The sequence below is a fragment of the Poeciliopsis prolifica genome, unplaced genomic scaffold (genome assembly GCF_027474105.1).
Source record: "Poeciliopsis prolifica strain line A6 unplaced genomic scaffold, Auburn_PproV2 SCAFFOLD013, whole genome shotgun sequence".
Lineage (NCBI taxonomy): Eukaryota > Metazoa > Chordata > Actinopteri > Cyprinodontiformes > Poeciliidae > Poeciliopsis > Poeciliopsis prolifica.
The window spans coordinates 13,103,468-13,123,990 of NW_026562388.1; the positions used below are offsets into that span (position 1 = coordinate 13,103,468).

A 20,523-nucleotide genomic window follows, 5' to 3' on the forward strand; every position below is an offset into this window, starting at 1 on the left:
GAAACATCTTTTTATTATTCAGAAGGTGAATGGATGGGAGAGCTGGCCTGGCTTAAGGGATGGAGAGTGTGACAAATGAAGACTTAAAGACAACTGACAGATAAAGTTTCCATGTCAGAATGATGGTGATGAAGTGGGTTGGCTTCTCAGTGCCATGTAAGAATGGTGGTCTTTTACCTCATTTACTAAAACCTGTGGTGCAATGTTTTTTTTGTCCTTTGGGACAATCATACCATGTAAATTAGACAATGTCCCCATTTGATCCATCCATCCATGGAAGCTCATCCAAGTTAATGTATTTTCAACCTTATTTGTTCAGTCGTAACCTAAAGCTCATGATCCACGACTTTATCTTTACTAAAATAAGGAAATGTTACATTTTACCATTTCTGTTTCTGCCCTTTTCTATTGATCCATCAGTCTATCCTACTATATGCCTTAACTGCCCCACTTTAGAGTGCAAGTCATTTATACCTTCAGGTGGAAATGACACTTTTCTGTTAAAAATTATTTATTTACCTGCTTTTCGCTTTTCTCAGAACTACCTGCTGGAGAATCTCGTTCTATGAGGCTTATTGTTTACATATACCTTAATTTTACCCAGCTTCAACTGTTCTGTAAAGGTTCTCAGGGTTGAGGATTGTTTCTGGGAATGTTTGCTTATTTAATATTTGCTTTGGTTTGCTTAAAATCAGATTCAGGTAGGCTGCCATTTCACAAAACTTTGCGACAGAGTTCATTCTTCAACAAAGAGTCCATATAAATGGAGCTTTTACTTTCACAAGGTTCCATTTAAGACACAAACATTCTACATACTTTGAAATCCTTCTGATTTAAATTTGGATAACCTCTTTGCAGCTCCAACTTTATTTTTTGAACTACCTGTATCATAGATGATGTCTGAAGAGGCTAAATGTCGCTGGTACTTTGAAAAATGAGACACTGCCCGAAAGGGAATAAAATGGGTTATTTACCGTTTTTTTTGTTTGTTTTGTTTTGTTTTTTTCAGTCAGCTGGATTAAAGTTAATGTAAAGTTACTAAATATTGAGCTATAACTGGACAGTACAAACAGAATGAAGACGAGGACATGCAATGACGGAAAGAACATAAGGAAAAGGGAAACTGGACGATGACAGCCATAAATCCTGCATGCATAAGTATGTTCTTCTGATGCGACCTAGAAACAGAAAAATGAAGACTGACCATGATTTTTTTTTCTTTCTTGCATTTTTCTTTCCTTCTTTCTTTCTCCTCTCATGGAGCAGAAACATCACTCTCTATTCTGCAGGTCAGAGAGGGAACAATTAAGTGTGGAGGGCGCTGGGAGTCGCTGACAGGTGATGAATGGCCAGGCCGGCTGCAAGTGACAATATGCAGACAAGCCGGATCATTTGCAAATGGATGTGGGGAGATGGAGGATGGGTGGGGTGGATTGGGGTGGTGGATGGAGGCGAGGAAAGTCAGGGGCAGGCGGAGGGGGAGAGAGAGCTGGAAGGGGGAGAGGGGGTTAACCCTTCCAGAATCATTTCTCAGCAGCAGCAGGAGGAGGTGGTGGAGGCGCAGCCACCTGCCCAGCAGAGAGGCTCATTTGTTAGAGCTGATGGAGGCCTGAGGACAACTGGCGGCCATGGGGAATACACTGCAGGTAGCATCAGCACATCACTATGTTGACCAACAGCCACAAAATCAGCTCAGCTTGATTGAAAACAGCTTCCCTGTGAACCAGAGATTTCTATGTCTTATTACCAGTTCTCATAGTAAGGCGTCATTAGGGTTTCATTTATATATAAACAAACTAGCACAAATGTTTGCACTTCTACAGTTTTGACTAGTGGAAATAAACCAATAGCTCAACTGGTATCTTTGCTCCTGCTACCCAATTTACACCTTCATTTAGCCTCTTTCTTTCAGTCTCACGCAGTTGAACTAAGATGTGGGCAGAGGCCTTATTTAGTCACCTGACATGTAGATCAATCACTTACTTGATCCCTAATGCCCTCAGCAAGATCAGTCTGCAGTAGAGGACATACGAGTTACTCATAAATGTGCTGTCCTTGATATATCTATTGGCACTTGTAGTAAAACCTCAGGTAGCTTCAGTTTAAAGGTTTTACATATTAGAGAACAAATGATCTTCTGATTATTTGTATTTTTGTAAGAACAAAAAGTCAAATCTGATCTGTCTCTCACCTGATTGTGGAGGAATTTATGATCACTCTCCATTTACATTTTTGCTTCAGCTTCAACTAATCATAAAACATTTTCCAGATTGATGATGAAAATGTTATTTTAAGGTCCTCGTGGATGTCTTTCAGTGTTGTGCTATACTGTCATTCAGATGAAACTTTGCAAAGCCCAGTCCTAAGCATCTGAACTTATATTGACATGACTTCACGAAAGTCTATGATGACTTTTGGTAGAGGCAAACATTTTACACAGTGGGAAATTATTTGAGGTTGTTATTGGCATGTCCAATCAAAAGAGTGACAAGCATTGTGTAAATCTCTGGCTTTTATGTTACTCATATATTATTGTCAAGGTCCCTTGTTCTGCACCTTCTTGCATATGGACTGACCATCTGCAACAACACACAGCAAAAAAAACCCAAAAACCCCCGATATGCTAAGTTGACTCACTCTCCACACATCTTTACTATCACATCTGCAAACAGTTTGTACTCTTTTATTAGGTTTGAACCTTTGGTGATGCATCTATATTCAGCACAAAGTGTGGGCCAATCATGTAAGGATGTAAAGAGAACACTCTGAGGAGGCTTCAATCAAACTCAAACATTTACCGACTCTAATGCTGCTTATTTTACACCCCAGAGTTGGGAGTAGAGCTCAGAGGTGCACGCAGTGGCTTCCTCTCTGGTGTTTGTCCTGGTTATGGTGTGACGGCGTGTCGGGAGACGCAGCTGAGAGGACAGAGTCGACTAAATCAACTCAGATCAGACCTGATCTCCTCACACACAACCGGCCGGGCATGACGGTGTGCTGACCAGCGAGCGGCGAAGAGGCCCAGAGTCGGTGTCCCACCTAATCTTCATCAGGCCTCAGCAGCTCTGACCCAGAATCCCCCTTCTCCCCCACGACCTGCCATCCACCGCTCTCTCTGACCACAGCTCGGTCGCTCAGGTGGACACACACTCTGTGACATGATGGCTTTGGCACCATGGGCTCCTGTGCCCAGTAGCCTGACTGTCAGCCCAAATATATGAAAAGAGGAAAAGAAGCAAGGGACGGGGAGGATGATAGATGGATGAGGAAGAGAGGAAAAATCATCCTTAAACAATTCACTGAATAAAAAAATTCTGTCATCGTGGTGCAGGTTTGGAAAAGACTAATGAGTTAAGCTGAGATCAAATCTCCAACCTGAATTTATCCGCCAGGAGAGGGCAGTGGAAGACAGTAAACCGCATTTCAACAACACCAGAGTAAAAACTGGAATCTGACCTCAGACCAGCTGACTATGAACTTCAGGATCTCAATCAGAGCTGCTAAACACTCAGGCTAGTAATCACCATGACAACTTACATTTTATGCCCTGCACCACTCTATAAAACCTGCTGTTTTCATTTTCTGCTGGTCGACAGAAGACGACACAATATGGTGGTAGTGTGCCCAAGGCGGCTTGATAAATAAAAAAGAGCTAATGTCGCTGCCTCTTCTGTCTCAGTGAAGGCCACGAGAGCAAAGCATTACGTTCACATTGGTGGGTCCTCAGGAAGTACTTGTGACAAACTGTAAAGCACTGTGAAATATTGTATCCAGACAATGGAGAGCTGAGGCAGCTGTATTCATGTTAATCATGTCTCTGTTGTCCAGCAGCTTCAGGAAAGTTATTTTTACATGCTTTTTTCTTATGTCAGGCTTCAAACAGGATTGACATCTACATAGGAAGCCAAGGACAGCTTTGAGCTTTTTCAACAGATGTTCCACATGGATTGAAAAACATGATTTGTCATTGATCCATGTGCTTAAATATTTGTAAGCTCAGGATCACAGCACAGCCCATCAAGCATGTAGACGTGAAGACAACATACAGAAGTTGAACCTGAGTATCAGAACCAGGAAAAAAAGGAAATTTGAATAATGTAGAACATGGCAGCATGGTTCTTGTTGGTTGACAAGAAGATTTGAATTTTTCAGAGGCTTAAAGAGTTCTGAAAAGCAGAAAATATGAAATGAGCAGCAGCTGTGTGTTCTATTGATGTCGGAGGATAATGGTCAGAGTGGTACAAAATGAAAAGAGGCAACAGAAATTCAAACAAAAAAAATATGGTGGAGATTTTGATGGTCTCTGCCACTTGATGTTCACTATTCAGCATCCTAATGAATGAGTTATTAGTGAGTTGGACCCAAAATCTCCATGCTTGTGTACAGAATGTTTGACATTGTTCAACATTTCTCTCTGAATACCATAAAACAACAAAGTTAAAACAAAAAATATGGACTCTTATATGTAATTGATAATTTAGGAAGTTGATCCAATTTCCCCTCTGGACAGGAATCTTGGTGTGCTGCTCTTTTCCAGGTTTTGTGCCTGTTTGAGAGTTTTATGTGGAACAAGACATTGTTATACATAACTCCTCCATTCAGTCTAAAATTGTTAGTTTCCTTCAAACTGAGATTTCAGCTTTCAGGACAAACAGATGTCAGATAAACATACTGGCTACTACAAAAGAAGTGGTTCAAATCTCCAGACTTCAGATTCTTATCCTGATCGGTGCTGTACTAGATCAGCCATCTTCTCCTAATTAACCTCACTGCTGCTCCTGTTTAACTGAAGCCGCTGTAGATTTGTGACTTGGCTACCATGTTTGTGTGTTTTCTTGATTTTTATTTCTTTTCCCTGCCCACAGCAAGTGAAAGAGGCAGGTTACGGAGCCAAAAGTCGTGTCAGTGCTGGAGGATGAAAAAGACACAAGAGGTCCTTTAACACAAAAGCAAGGATTTGGCTCTGCAGCGTTTGGGACGAGTGTCAAAGGATGGAGCTAATTGTGGTGAATGCAAAGCTTTGGCAGTGCCTCGTTCTCCTATCAGATGCCAACATTATTCTGTGTGTGGATGTCTGTGTGCGTGTGTGTGTAGTCAAGCATTCCCTCACTCTTTTGTTTGTGTATTTCTCTGCTTCCTCCAGAGGCTCTGGTGGAAAATGGTCTGCAGTCGGACTGCCAAAAAGGAGCTGATTTAGTTGCTTTCCTTCTGCTGAGGTCAGTTAGCTTCAGATCGTCATTAAATCCTTGATTTGTTATTCACATGCAGGACTCCTTCACCTGTGAGAGAAGTGTTTAAAGTTTAGCACTTAATCAGCTGAGTGTGTGTCGATTTTGTTCTGCCAAGATCTTTGAATACTGATCCATTGGTATTTAAAACCAATTGTTCTGTCAATACCTCAGGTTGTGACAAGCAGGTAAACATTAAGGATTCTGACCCACAAATAACAGTGACAGAGAATTATGACCCTACAAAGTCATGATCACCTGCTAACCTTGGTTGATTGAAAAGAAAAAATAAACCAAATGCTAAATTTCTTTTTCTGTTTCAGCCTGAAATAAAAGTATTTGATTGGTCAATTTAAACTAAATGAGACACAGGATGTATGGTCAATATTGGTAATAAAATCCATGGTCAGTAAATGCTTTTTTTTAATTATTATTAAATTTTCCACAACTTTTCCAAAAACTTTTTCACTTCCTTTTATCTGGGTATTTTCCAAAGTAGCCACTACACCACCCATCACCCTCAAAACTCAAGTTTGAAAACCAAATATTTTTTTAATATTGTGAACGTTTGAAGCCCTGGAGATCTGACTTGCTCATTTATAGCCTCTAATTGAAGGCAAACCTAATTAGGACGCTACGTATCCCTTTTTCTCATTTCCTCTCTCGGCATCATTATATGAAAATTAATACCGACCAACACATGCATTACCCGCTGCTTTAATTCTGCTGGAATTAATGAAGGTGAAAATAATTCTCTTTGAAAACAGAGGAGGGGAGGATAAAAGGTCCTGAAGTGGGAGCGCACACTTGTTTGTGTCATGAGACTTCTGCTAACTTGCTCTAAATAAATCAGTGATTAGCATTTTTCCCTTTAAACGGAATAATTCCAACTTTGATATCTGTAATTGTGCTTAAGGGCTTCTGCGCTCCTCCGCTGGCCCTCAAACGCTCTCTGCTCAGTGCAGAGATGATCACAGCTGCTTTTTATTCACTTCACACTCATTCACAGGCCCTTCGCTGCTTCCACAAGGGTTGAGAGGTAAAGTTAGCCAGGTGCTGTAAAAATGAGAATATCATAGAGCAGTAAGTGCTGAAAACGGTTGGTTAAAAGTTGATTTGGAAAATGGGTTGACTCTCAATGTTCAGAGTGAGTCTTAGAGAATAACACATGGCGTTCCACAAGGTTTAATACCGGGAGCCAAACTTTTAAGATATTTGAACTGGATTTAGTGATGTGTGAGCAGTTATAAAAAACGTTTAATATTAACTTGTCGAGTGGCAGTGAGGTGCTGCTAATTAAATGCAAATTTTAAGTGATTATAAGAGTGAACACCTCAATAAAAGCAAACATTTAAGTAATGTGCTAGATGTTGGAGCTGCTTATTCTGTAATAGGCCATTCTAACTTGTTTTTTTTTTTCTCTGGAAGGAAAATATTACTCAAAAATGAAAAAAAAAAAAAAACACTGAGACAACTGCCTGTCATTGTAGGTTTGAAGGTTCCCCAAAAATCAAATTGGGGTATACTCAGAAATTACAAACATCTTACACGCTATCTCAGACTCCACAGTGTTCAGTTAGCATAATGCTAAAGTTGATGACCGAACACAAAGACTGAACTAATGTTTTTTGTTACAAAGCACTGCCGGAGAAACCATTTTCTCCTGAAAAATAGTATGGCAGCATGATTTAGGTTTGCAAGGCTTGAGCTTTAGTCAAGCCTTGCAGTCATCGAGCAAACGATGAACTTTGATGGATACTGACACGATTTAGAGTCAAATATGAGGTAATGTGTCTGTACAGATGAAGCTTGTCCCCAACTGGACCATCATCCCAAACCCTATGTATAATAGGATGGCTCTATAAGAAAAAAAAAAAAAACTGTTTCAATGATCCAGACTTGTGATAAAGGCGATGCAGAAACAACTGAATCAATTGTTAAAATATTACAATGCTTCATGGCCCCAAAATCCTCTACAACAAAATAAGGGCCTTGTAAAGTCAAGAAGAAGACAACTGAGACTATAACATGTTAGATGAACGTGAGTTGGACATGGTTTTCACATATTGCTTGATTCAATTTAAGAAGTTTTGTGAAGGTAATCAGAGTGTTCAGTTATTAATGCGGCGTACATAGAAACACTCCAGCTGAATCAGAGGGACTCAGTGTCTGTTTATGGCAGCAGATCACCAACAGAGGGGGGTGTTGCACCGCTGGTCGGAGCTCCAAGGGTCATCATTCGGAGCTCATCACTTCACCTCTGCCTTTTCTTTTCTGCTTTTCATCACAGGAGACAGGATCAGAGAAGCGAATCGTCCCTTTAATGGACGAAGCTGACACTAAGACTTGATGGCTGCTGTTAAGAAGGACGCCTTCTTACAGAATGTGTCGTTTTTAAAATATAATTTAAGTTTCTAGCTACATTAAATTATTATAAATTATATTTTTGTGTGATTTTATGTGTTTAATATTTTAGCGGAAAAATACACTAATCACTTATTTTTATATCAGTTTCCTTATGAAAAGAAAGCGAACACATATAAAGGATGTTTATTAGGCTATTGTTCAGATGGATCTTTGTAATAAACAAAGAGCTGCTGATTGGCTGGAAAAGTGGAAGAAGAAGAAAGAGTGAAGGCACACATCAAACATTCCTCTCACAGCTCAGATCCTCTTAAAGTGCACATTTGTTTCTCCCCGCATCAAGTTTAATCTGCCAGCCTGCATCTCCACTCGTAAACATCAATATTAGCAGTTTAGCGGTGAACAGTTGCCGGCGAAGTGATCTTAAAACTCCAAAGGACACCTCCACGTCCCTCTAATTAAAATTTAACCGCGCCAAACGATGCGATGGAGTAAAACAAAAAAAAAGAAGAGGAAGAAAAGAAGCGGAGGAAGGAATTATTTAGAATTAACATAAAAACAAACACGCACATACATATATATGCAAATGAAGGGACGGATGGAAGCAGGACGCCATAACTCACACTGATGGCCTTTAAGTGAGAAATCACCTCTGGAAAAACGTCCAGTAAGGAAGCGGAATGATGCACCTGTCGCCCATCTGACTAATGAGCCAATCAGGTTGCAAGGACATGAAGCCCATGATGCTGATGCTGATGCTGGCCGCAGTGAAGAAAGACTCATTCTCTGCTCCAAAAAGTTGATTGCAATTTGTTTTTTAAATCGCAGAGAAGACAGATCTATTAATTCAATTTAATTGCTAAAAGACGTTGAATGTTTTAAGTCTTCTGTGTGGCCTGATGGTGGGGAGACGGGGCTGCAGGGATTCTTTCACCCGTTAAAATGGCTGATCTGCAGGATACACCTGCCATCGCCCCAACTAAGTACGGAAATCAGGAATCAAGACGATAAGCGCAGGTTTGTCTGGGTTGGAGGCTGTGATGGATGAGAAGAAACCTCGGGCCTGCTGCAACCTCCACGCTCTGCAGAGAGGAAGCTAAACGAAAAGTGAGAGGAGCGATTTCATTTCTCTGGTCAGTTTGAACCACCTCAGCTTCAAAAAAAAAAAAATCCGCTCCCTCTGACACTGGCGCGTTCCCATCAAATGCAAAAGAAAAAAAAAACATCCTAAATGTTCCTTTGGGTTTGGCGTCTCCCCTGGAGGGAGGTGTGTGAGGATGGGAGCCAGAGTGAAGGTGGTGCCAGGGAGGAGTGCGGAAATGCAGTTTCCAGCCGCCTTTAAAGCCCTCAATGCTATCCAAACCCCATTTAAATAAAAAAGTAAAATTAAATTAATCCAGTTCAACGTGTGAATAACAGGGTCTCACTCTTAAATTCACACCTCTAGATGTTCATTTCTCTCCGAAGCTGATTTGACATTATGAGGTCACAAAGCTGCCACGTTAACGCACATCGCCACCTAAATTATTTTTTTAACTCTTCGACGCCCGTATGTTCTTATTACAATCGAATAAACAATAATTAAATTAAGAAACTGTTTTTTTCCCTTTTATTATTAGAATCTGATTGAGATCAATACTTGCGTGTGATCAGTGTCTGTGTGCGTGTAGCAAGGGCCACAACTGAAGAGCAAGACATGGTGTCTCCATCTCAAATGTATCAATTATACAGTTGATAAAAGAATTAAGGATCAATTCTAATTTTTGTAAAATACTCGCTTCGAGGGTGAATTTGTTTTCTCTCTGTGCACGTGGAACACAAAAAGGTCATTTTTGTAAAGTCCGAATAAATCTAACAATCAGTTACATTTAAAGCTTTACAGAGAATTTAAACGGCGGATAATTACAGAAAAAAAAGAACAGAAAATGGGAAAAAAGACTGCCCTGCAAATGTAATGCAAACCGAGTGCTCGTGCACACTGTCCGAGGAGGTGTGCACGCGCTTCGGGTCACATCTCCAACAGAAAACACCAATCCCGCTTACGCAGCGACGCTTCCGCGGCGCGGAGATGACTTGAGCGACTGTGGCCACTGCTGCCGTGCGCGACACATGCCCGAGTGTGAGTGTGAGTGTGTGAGAGTGTGTGTGAAAGCTACCACTAGTCGCCCCCAGTGCTCTTCAGTCTCCACTCTCCCTTCTCACCGCAGACTGAACGTCACGTCCGCACTTGAACTTGAGTTTTCTCCCACCGTAGAAGCCAGAGAGCCGCACAGAGCCACGCGCGCGCGCCGTGGGGATGCGAGACTTTTCCGCGAGCACAAAGAGAAAAAGAGGGTGACAGACCGTCCTCGGACCAGTGCCGGGCTCTGACTGCAAGAGTTAAAGTCTGAGAGGCCGGCGCTGAGAGCAGCGCTGGAGGTGCCCACCACTTGGCGAGAAGAAATCTGGATTCCTGTTTTACAAGCGTCAACTTACGTCCAGCCACCCGCGCCACTCCTCCACACAGGACCGGACAGTGTCCAGTGTCCGGAGAGTGGACACAGAGACGGACAGACCATCAGGAGGTGACCCCACCGCCTCTCCGCTCCGCTCTTTTTTCCCTCCGCGCTCCTTTGAGGGGATGGTGTGAAAGCGACGGAGGAACGAGCCCGGCTGTCCCCCCCCTCCCTCCGCGCTCCAAGAAGGGAGGCGCGCAACCACTTTGGCACCGAGCTCCAAGCGAGCGCCCCGGCGCCCAGCGCTGCGCCACGGCCGGTGACCGCAGAGCGCAGCACCCGCTGCCCACCGAGGACAGATCCGCCGCGCAGGGGCCAGTCCGCGGGCCGCACCTGGGGCCGGTGCGAAGCGGTCAGCTGGGGGTGACCAGTGAATTCTGGGGCCAGTTTGGCCGCGTGCAGGAGCAGCAGCCACAGGAGGAGAAGAGGGAGAAGGAGGAGGAGAGCCGACCTTTCCTGCGCAGCTCTCCGGGCGATGCCAGTGTAAATGCCAGGGCGATGTCCCGACGAAAGCAGGGGAACCCGCAGCACCTGTCCCAGAGAGAAATCACGCGTAAGTTTCCCTGCATCACTTCTCTCACGCTCACAATCCGATGTTGTTTTTTCTTCTTTTTTTTCCCTCGTCTTTTCTGAGTTCATAGAAAGAAAAATCTACATTTTCAGATTTGGCACGGAAAGTTTTGTGGCATGTCCCCCGAGGGATTGTTCTCTAATTTTTCATAATTAATTGGTAGGAATTAGTCGAATTCTTTAAAGCGCTTCTCTGATCTGCTCCGTGCAAAGTAACACGATGTCACTGGAGCTCAGTATTTACAGTCCGAACTCAGGAGGGAGAGGAACTGTGCGCAGCTGAAGGAGCCGCGCACGGAGGAGCCGGAGGTCCGTCCCGAGACGAGATCGGTGCTCCCCTGAAGCTGCGATTTATTCAACAGAGAAATTGATATTTAAGATTAAGAAAGGGAGTTTTAAGTGCCAGATTCCTGACTTATTTTTCTACACAAAACCACACTTTTGTACAATTTATCCATGCTTAATTTCTGAGACTGAATGTTTGTTTTTATTTTATTTAAAAAATAAATGACCAACATAACTTTTCAATAAAACTGTTAAAGAAAAATGGCTTCAATTAAACAGACGCCTTTACGTAAATATGGGATTTTTCCCATCACTTTGTTTGTCCCGTTCAGGCTGTTATGAAGCTCATTTTCCACCATGTAACCTGTTCACAACGTTTGGATTATTTGACAACAAACTAAAATGGGCTTCCTTAATAAGTGACAAACACAATCTATAGGTCAAAAGTTATCTTCTAAATCAGAAATGATCTATTAAATTTGATTAATGTACTTTTTCTTCAAAAGAAAAGACAAACAAACATCGTTGACATTTAATCTTGTGTGACATTTGACTCCCTCATATTAATCCTTAGACTTCAAAGAGTTTTCATCTGTGAAGCTTTTAGGTTTCTTTTTTGGCACTTTTTACTCTCAAACATCTAGGCATGAAGATATTTATTTTGCTTATGGCCTCGGATCACTTTTCGGGCTGATTTGTCCTGGCAGCAGGGAGTCAACACGCACTGAATTACCTTAAATGTTTTTTTACAAACTTTTTTACTCCGGATGTGATTTTAATTCCACAGCCTGGTTGTGCACAAATTCCGCCTTGCAGTAAGGCCGACCTGCATGCACGGAAAAAAGGAATGCTTGATCTTAAACTCACTCTCTTTCTCCTTCTCTGTCTCTCTCTCCCTCTACCTCTCACTCTCTCTCTCTCTCTTTCTCTCGCTAAAGAAAAGTGCCGCAACTTTGCGCAGCAGCTCCCCGGGAGGCCTGCCGAGTGTCACTTGGTGCGCTCTGCAAGTTTATCAGAAAGCTGAAAATGGGGATGTAGGAAGTCAGTTGGAACGAAAGATTGCAAGTTAATAAGCGAGCTTCCTGTTTGCGTAGTTGTTCTGTGTGCAGGTCGGTCGGACGCGTCTGAATTATCCGCGTTCAGGCTCCTTGTACATTACCACGTTCTGTAATTTATGTGCAAGCGAAGGTCTTGGATTTACTCTGCTTGACAACTCGCACGTGCACACACAGATGCACATATTTATGTGAGAAGTAAAACATGTAAATGTACACACCTCCCCCAACATCTACATAATTCCTCTTGCGCTGCCATGCGCTAAAAATCCATCAGATTTAGGTTTGAATGCGCAGGTTTTTATTTATTTATTTTTTTGCGAAACACTCAAAGAAATTGCACTCTAAAATCTCAATTCTACATTAACAGAGAGTGTGGAGATGGTGAAGCGAAACTTTTTAAATAAAGTTTGGCCATGAAGCGCTCAGATGTTTTTTTTTTTGTTTTGCTCTTTTTTTTAGGGGATTCTCTGTTTATGGATACTTTTTCCATCTGAAAGTGTGACAGCCTTTTCTTTCTAGATTCAGTAATGAATTGGTCCTGGAACCAACTGGTGAATGAATCTGAGGAATGATCTGCATGTTTATCGTCTCCAGTAGCCTAAACCAAGCTCTGCACATTTTTCGCATCAAGCACTTAAAAGAGGAGGAAGAAAAAAAAAAAAGAAGAAGAAGAAATCAATCCAGAGTGAGAAATCTCCTGATCATGTGCAGAGTTTGTCCCTCAGACAATAAGAATCAAGACAGTTTCGGGTTTTGTCTGATTTGATGCACGGTGAATTAAAAAAGAAAAGAAAAAGAAAGAAAGAGAAAGCCCGACTCTCCTCCAAGGAGGGTGATGGAGTGTGAAGAGACACAAACAGGACTAGAGCTTTCATTACGCACGCGCGCGCGCACGTGCTCCGTGTAAATTGCAGTCGCCCACTTGAGATGCATGTTTCCCTTCGGCTTGTCAAATAGCCGTGCACCCCGCTGGGGTTGAAGTCTTTGTTAGAGGCGGAGAGGAGCCTTTAAAATGCCACAAATGAAACTGCTCTCCTGCTCAGCGGATTCTGATAAACGCACCGGTTCAGTTTAGGGTCACTAAAACAGCAGCTGATCGCGTGAGATGTGCGTGCTGATTTACTTAAACCAGAACGTGAAGGGATATTTGTTGCCCTCCTCCCCCGCGAATTTTTGTAAACCGGTGCAGTTTCCTATTGCCTTTGTAGCATTTAAATCCTGCATGGAAGTCCACGAATGCGCAAGAGCATGTCTGAACTCATGGCTGCACACACGCTTACACACACTTCTGCATACCAGAGTACTAGCGTGCTCAGCTGAGGTTTACTGTTTGCTTGCACTTCAGCACCTCCTCCTGTTGGTGTTCACGCTGCTTAAGCTAGGGGGAGCTAGCAGGCTGGGAGCGCTGCAGCAGTGTGTGTGGTGTGCGTGAGTGTGTGTTTAATCAGATGACATCAGTGCTGGAAGACCACATTCACCTCTTTAACTGTCAGCAACTGCACACTGTGTACTTCTGGGTCTTATTTACAGTGACAACTTCACAGGGACTCACTCACTGTGCATTTAGTGCACGAATTTAAGCAAATTTTCTGAACTTTTTCTTTAGTTTAAAACACTGAATAATTCTGGTAACAACCCTATAGGATCAGTCTTTCATCTCCACACATTTTTCAGGGTGGTAATGATTAGTTTGGGGTAATTTATGCTGAACCAAATATTTTGTAGTAGATATGGGTTGGCTAATGGTATCAAAAAAGTATTTAAAAAAAAGACATTTAAAACTTGGTAAAATTTTCCACCACAGCGTTCCTGAAAAATGCAGGAACACTGCTTTTTTTTCTGACTACATAAAGCACAGTGCTCCAAACCTATGGCTGTGAACTGCCAGTCAGCTGTTTGACAAATACTTTCTTCCTGCTTACAAAATCAACACACTTTGATTTGTGAAAATATTTCTTGTCGCAAAAATGAAGACATTCATTGTGTCATAATGCATCATCCAACACTGGTTGAGGTAATGCTGTTTCAAAACTACTAGCTCTCTTTTCACTCGAGTCTGTTTATCAAAATCAAAATAACTCTAAATGTTACAGATTTTTGTGTAACTAAAACAATATGCTTCATTCATTTAGCAAACTTAACAACGAAAGAGAAAGAAGCAAAAATAAAAATGTCATATTGTGTGGATTAAAATTAGTGTAATTCAGAACAAGGAGGATTTGTCCATAGAATAAGGGAACAGATATCCCATTCCTGTTGTTGTCCTGGAATCATTTGCTACTCAATATGAGTGCTTTTGCATGTATTTCTTGCTCTGGTTTTGATGGTTGACAGCAGACAGGAAACGACAGAAGAGCGAGAAGGTGATGGTTTGATCCTGAAACACCTGCAAACTGAAAAACACATCGTACACTCTGCAGAAACACAGTCAGATTCATCTCCAGTTGCTCTGTCAAAACAAGTTGCAAAGTAAAAATAGTTGATGCACAGTAAGTTTGTGTCTGCAGAGCTTCTGTATCCAGCTGCAGCTGCATGCAGCAGCAAAATGAGCTTAGAGGAAATTGACTTAAATCAAATTTTGATATCTCAATGCCATCCTGGATGAAAGTGTGTGTTTGTGTGTGATAGTGCGTAACCTGACTAAAATTTTTATCTTGATGTCAGAGCTCACTGCTCACCAAAAAAAAGAAAACACACATTGGCATTTTAATTTTTTTTTTTGTCAGCTTAAGTCGCTCAAAATAAAAGGAAACATTTTATGGCATTTGCTGGTATCTCAAGATGCCCACCAAATGAAGCCAAACCACAGGTACGGTAGGCGGGTTGGGCCAAATTTGCAAATAGAATATTTTTAACTCTGCATTTCATCGGAGCTCCGCATCTCTATTGACTTTTAAAAATTCTGCCCATTTCTGTTTTTTTCCCCTTCTTCATCCTATTAGCGCTATCAGCTGGCTCACATAAACCTTATTAGGTAAATCAGGCTTTAGTGTCGCTTCCTCCTCCACGCCATCATTTGCATACAAACTGTCGGCCGTGCCGGCGTGCAAAAAAGAAGAGAAAATACTCAAAACCAAATCTACGGTTTTGTTTTCATGCAGAGCGTCTCCTCAGACAGACTGAATGTAACGTTACACAGCGATTTATCAGGACGACTAACAAACATCTGAGTAAATTTGATAATTTTTTTGTGGTTGTAAGAGAATCATTCTGTTCCAGTTGATCAACCCACAGGAAGGCAGCTGCCTATTTCACATCTGTCGGTGTTTATCGCATTACTACAATAACTGACATGTCAAATGAAATCGAGTCTGCGGTGTGTGTGCATGCTTTGGTTTTGTTCCAGGTCAGCTAACTGGCTTTATTCTCTCAAATGTTTATTAGGAAACACACTCCGTACTGTACATGGCTGATCATTTCAGAGGACAGATGGCTGCAGCCTGCAGGCCACAAACACAATAACGCATGCATGTGTGCGTGTGAGTATGGGTGTGTGTGCTGCACACAAACATGTTATGATGCAAAAGAAGCAGGGTTGTGGGCTGATGGAGCTCTGATGCTGTACACCTGCTCTCACACACACACACACACACGCACACACACACCCCCCACACACACACCTCCCCCCCCCACACACACATACACACACACCCACACACACACGCACACACACACTCTCACACACTTCCTGCAGCCGTAGAAAACAGATAAGCATGCCTGCATCTGACTTCAGTCTGTCTACTGATATTCTGAGGATCAAATCTAGAATATATCTCTAATTGAAAGTTGATCAGCTCTGTTAAAAAGCAGCAGGTCTATCGAGTTTGACAACTGCAGCTAAATTCTTCGTCCGTTAGAAACGGAAGATCAGGAAAAACATTTATAGTCTGGTTGGACACCAATTTCATGAACTGGAGAATCAGGAATCACAGACATGATCCTGTAAGAAAAATGAAGTTTTTCTCTCTTAGAAGGTTGTTTATGTCCTCATCAAAGTTTTTCTTAGAAAAACTAAACGAATCTTACAGGCATGATGAGGAATCAAACCCAGATTTTTATCTGGTGCCACTGAGCCTCTTCTTTTTCATATACCAACAACAAATTTGCAGAGTAAACCGAGTGCAGAATTTGAGATAAAAGTGTCGTCGGCTTATATTAACCCTTTGTGATCAAAACAGACATCAATAAGCTTAAAGAGGCCATGTCAGTAAAAATAAGAGGAAGTGGAAGCCTGCTTGATTTGATTTTGTGTTTGGATTTGAAAATGTGTTACTCTGGCTTCCTTACCATCAGATTTCACAGACAGCTGCTATGTCTGAAGCCTTTGTGAGTTTATGATAAAATCCTGCTGAGTTCATCAGAGTTTGCAGAGTGGATGAATGGAGAGCAAAGGTCACGATTCAAGGTCAATAATAACCTCCACTGTTTGGATCTGTGTCATTCGTCCGCTTCTTCCTGCTCTTGGCATTTCTCTCTTCTTTCTGACTCTGTTCTTTGAGGAGAAGACTCAAAGATGTGTGTCTGTGAAAAAAGACACTTCTTTTCACATCTCCTGCTGATGTTAATCCAGACTGATGTTGACTCGTATTGCCTGTTTTCTTCTCTTAACTGTAGCGGAAGTTGAGCATCCAGATGGCGCTCTGCTCTCTGGCCCGTCGCCCCCCCACCCGCTCGGCCTTCCTGGCCACGCTGTGGAGCCCAGCTTGGCCCACACACTGCCGCCCGGCCTCCACGTCGATCACGACCTGCTGACCTGTGGCCAGTGCCAACTCACCTTCCCGCTGGGCGACATCCTCCTCTTCATCGAGCACAAGAAGAAGCAGTGCCAAACGCCACTGCTGCCCAACGGTTGCTACGACAAGTTGAATGACCGAGGAGGAGGAGCAGGAGCGGGAGCAGGAGCAGGAGGGGGTCTGCAAAGTCTTCATCATTACGCCCAGCGGGGGGAGCTGAGGAAGGTGGTGGAGCCGGTGGAGATCGGCATCCAGGTGACACCAGAGGAGGAGGAGGCAGTGGGAGGGAGAGGACGAGGAGAAGGAGTGGAGAGAGGAGAGAAGACGCCCACCAAAGGAATTTGCCCGAAGCAGGAGAGCACTCCAGCAGGTAGGCAGGACAGAGACACACTATCACTTTCAGGAAGCTCACATTTTCTCTGACACGCATGCAAAAAACCCCACCAAAAAAACACACCTTTATACAGATAAAATCTGAAAAACAAAATTAATTTAAGTGAAATTTGTAGAATTTAATCGAAATCATTTTAGTTAGCAAGTGTATTTTCTCAACATTGCATAACTTTCCCACTATTCTAAACTGGGAATTTTCCTAACTTTTAGAGTTGGAGACAGAATCCGATAGGTCTGCTTAGGCTCAGTTTTAATTTTTTTTATTAAATCAAACTCTCTAAATGAGCAGTACAATATTGAACAGGGCTGATTTTTTTCACATTTTTTCCACCTGAAAACTGCTAATTTTTATGTAGTCACAATTTTAATTGATAGAACAAACCGAATGTTAAGAAGTATTATAATACATTGATGTTATGCCTTTTTTTTTGCAAACAAATCATGCATTTATTTTCAACCCATATAACTTCTTTTGAAATCAAAATGCTTTCAAAAACCACCTTATTAGTTAATTTGCTTCAATCTTGTATAAACCCAGATTTTTCTGGGACCGCCTTGGAGGTTTATTGGTAAATAATCAGCATCATGGAGACTAAGGAACAAGGCAGATCAGTGATGAAGTCATGGAGAAGCTTAAAGCAGGGTTAGGCCTTGAAAAAATATCCCAAGCTTTGAACTTCTCAGAGATCTTTTTGTAGTTCATTGGTAGAAAATGGAAAAAGTAGCGGTAAATCTATAAAAATGTGGTTTTCCAGCTAATGAGAGAGGTCTGGCAATGAACGCAATTATCAGGGAAGCAGCCTAGAAGGCTCATTGTTTCTCTGGAGGAGCTAAAGCGGTCTGCAGCTCAGGAGGGATATTATGTTACCATGGTAACTGTTAGTCATATTTTACACCAATATTGCTTCAATAGCAGAGTGGTTAAATTTCTGAATTGTTGAAAGAAAACCAAAATAATTTCTTTCAGCGACTTGCTGACAAGCCATGTAGGAGGCACAACAAACATGTGGAAACAGGTGCTCTGCTCAGTTGAGGAATAGTTTCTGGCATTCCATTAGAATAATGTGTGGCATGCAGTACAATTTTCAGCTTTTTATTTGCAGGTAAATTTTGAAAATTATATTTCATATTAGATATTCTTCCACTTTCTAGATAGACAGACAGCAGGGGGGAAAAAAGCTCAGCTGCTTTTGTGCAGAAGATTATGTACAGAACATGCAACTGCTTCAAATCAGCTCTTATTTTCAGATGCAACAGTTAGACTGGATGCAATTTGCTTGCAAAAGCTCCATTATACTAATATACTTTGCATTTGGAAAAGAGGTGCATCTGTACTCAGAAGCAGCTGAAAATGTCAGTTTGTGCAAAATGAGATGATAACCAGAAACGATTGAGTTTTGATCCAAATTGCAAACCTAATATTACCACAAGGAAATTAGAATGCAAAATGACTGGAAGACATGCCAGAACACCTTCACCTTAATCATGAGATCCTTGAGGGTTTAACCGATCTGGAAAACACCATTTTCAGATTCTGACCTCCAACTCTCAGGTCTGTCTGCTACAAAGAGAGTGTTTGGGTTTGCATATCTTTGAGCACACATGTTTTCAGTTTTTGTGGATCAGACCCATCATGTTGCTGCTGCAGAAAGAAAGAGAGAGAAGTTCATTTCATTAGAGAGGGAGGACAACAGAGAGAGGACAGACGCCTTCCACACTCGGCGCTCTAAACCCCCTCAAGGACTCGGCTCGTTGAAACAAACTGTGCAAAAACATGACAGAGAGGCTCACCCCGACTCGCGTGGAGAAATCCAGCCTAAGCCATCTGCTTAAAAAGGTGAAAAGCTCATTAAAATTCAAATAAGCAAAGCCAGGAAAAGAAAGAAAGGGGAAAAACACAGTGGAAGGAGAAGGCATAGAGGGGGATTAAAAGGAGGCAAGTTTCTTCCATTTTTTTTCAGTTATCTCTCAAACCAGTCAATATAATTACTCCACAGGAGAAAGGATGAATATTCCCAGAGAACTTTGGAAGTCAGAAATCCACAGGAATTCACCAAAATCCAGATTTAGCTAACAATCACCAACAAACCAGCGGTTAAGCAAGGGTCAGGACTCAGAAAGCATTCACGTATGTCTTAAAGATAAAAGTTTCCAAATGTGTCTGGTTAACTATGTGAGTATGGCCTTGCTTAAATTTTGACCAGTTCAGATTTGTATTCATACCAGCAACAAAACATTTTCTCTAAGTTGACTTTGTATTTTTTTTTAATGATATAAAACACTTTGAAATGCAATGTTGCTGAAAGGTGCTATGCAAATAAAATTTGATTGATTGATTGATTGTTTAATAGAGACACCTACTTTGGATGAAAGCATTTGTCCCTAACCTTAATCAGATTTTTGTTAAGTTTGAAAACAGTCCTCCAAAGTCTTGTTGTGTTTATAGATGATGATTGGTGTTTTTTTTATTATGACTTTTATTAAATACCAAAAGGGAATACTGTTCGATTCCAAACTGTAGTTAACTGATCAGTGAATCTCAAATGAAAGTAGATATTCTGTTTAGTTTGAGGCCTTAGTGGTCAACATGAAAAATGTCGCTACACTTTTCTGTTTCCTGTTCTGATTTAGATACAGTCGCAAACGCTTGTTCAAAGCCACCTGGAGGTAACACCTGAGACTTCGTTTTAAAGATCTCATGAGAAAATGTCAGTCTGCGGTCTGACCTCTGGTGGAAATGGTGTTTGGACCTGAACTTCATTATTATTTCATCAGGCCCTAACATCTCTGCAAGGCGGAGTTTCACTGCTGTGGACACGACAGAAAAAAAACAAGAAAAAAAAAGCTCTCTGGCTCAGTGCTAATTGAGTTCATGTCATTAGTTTTTCATATTTATGCGCAGAAATATATTTTCCCTTTGCTTCAAATGCTTGCAATATATCCGACTGCAATTCTCCAGTGGAATCAGCCCCACATGCTGGAAACCGTAATTGCACAATATTTCTTTATAACAGAAAGCGTAATAATAATTTTCATATTAAAAGCAAAAACATTAGTGGCTCAATTGGACGTGCACTGCGGCGGCAGCTGTAAACTATATTGCTCCAATAAGATTTTATGTTGCAAAATTACCCTCGGTATTTCACAGTTTCCACATGATGCATACGTCCAAGCTGTACCTTATTAACACAAGCAAAGGACAGAGCGCTTTGTTAATCAACACGGGCTTTAATTTGCAGAAAACGCACGACTCACAGCCACTGGGGGGAAGGGTAGCGACAAGCTGGGAAATAAGTTTTCTTTCTGACTTAGATGGAGTTTTTCCCTTCACACCTTTTATTACCTGGTGTTGTAGGTGGGGACAGAGATGGAGCAGAGGGAAAACTGATCAGGATGG

The 20,523-nt window shown here is 41.8% G+C and overlaps 1 protein-coding gene across 1 annotated transcript in view; it reads left to right on the forward strand.

Annotated features, from left to right (window-relative positions):
• Positions 1-9,711: 9,711 nt before the first annotated feature.
• bcl11ba (BCL11 transcription factor B a) overlaps positions 9,712-20,523 on the forward strand; it is a 39,080-nt gene continuing 28,268 nt past the window's right edge. Inside the window, exons 1-2 of the mRNA XM_055038959.1 lie at positions 9,712-10,640; positions 16,615-17,103. Coding sequence (XP_054894934.1) covers positions 10,586-10,640; positions 16,615-17,103 — 544 coding nt within the window. The 5' untranslated portion in view covers positions 9,712-10,585. The remainder of the gene's footprint in view (positions 10,641-16,614; positions 17,104-20,523) is intronic.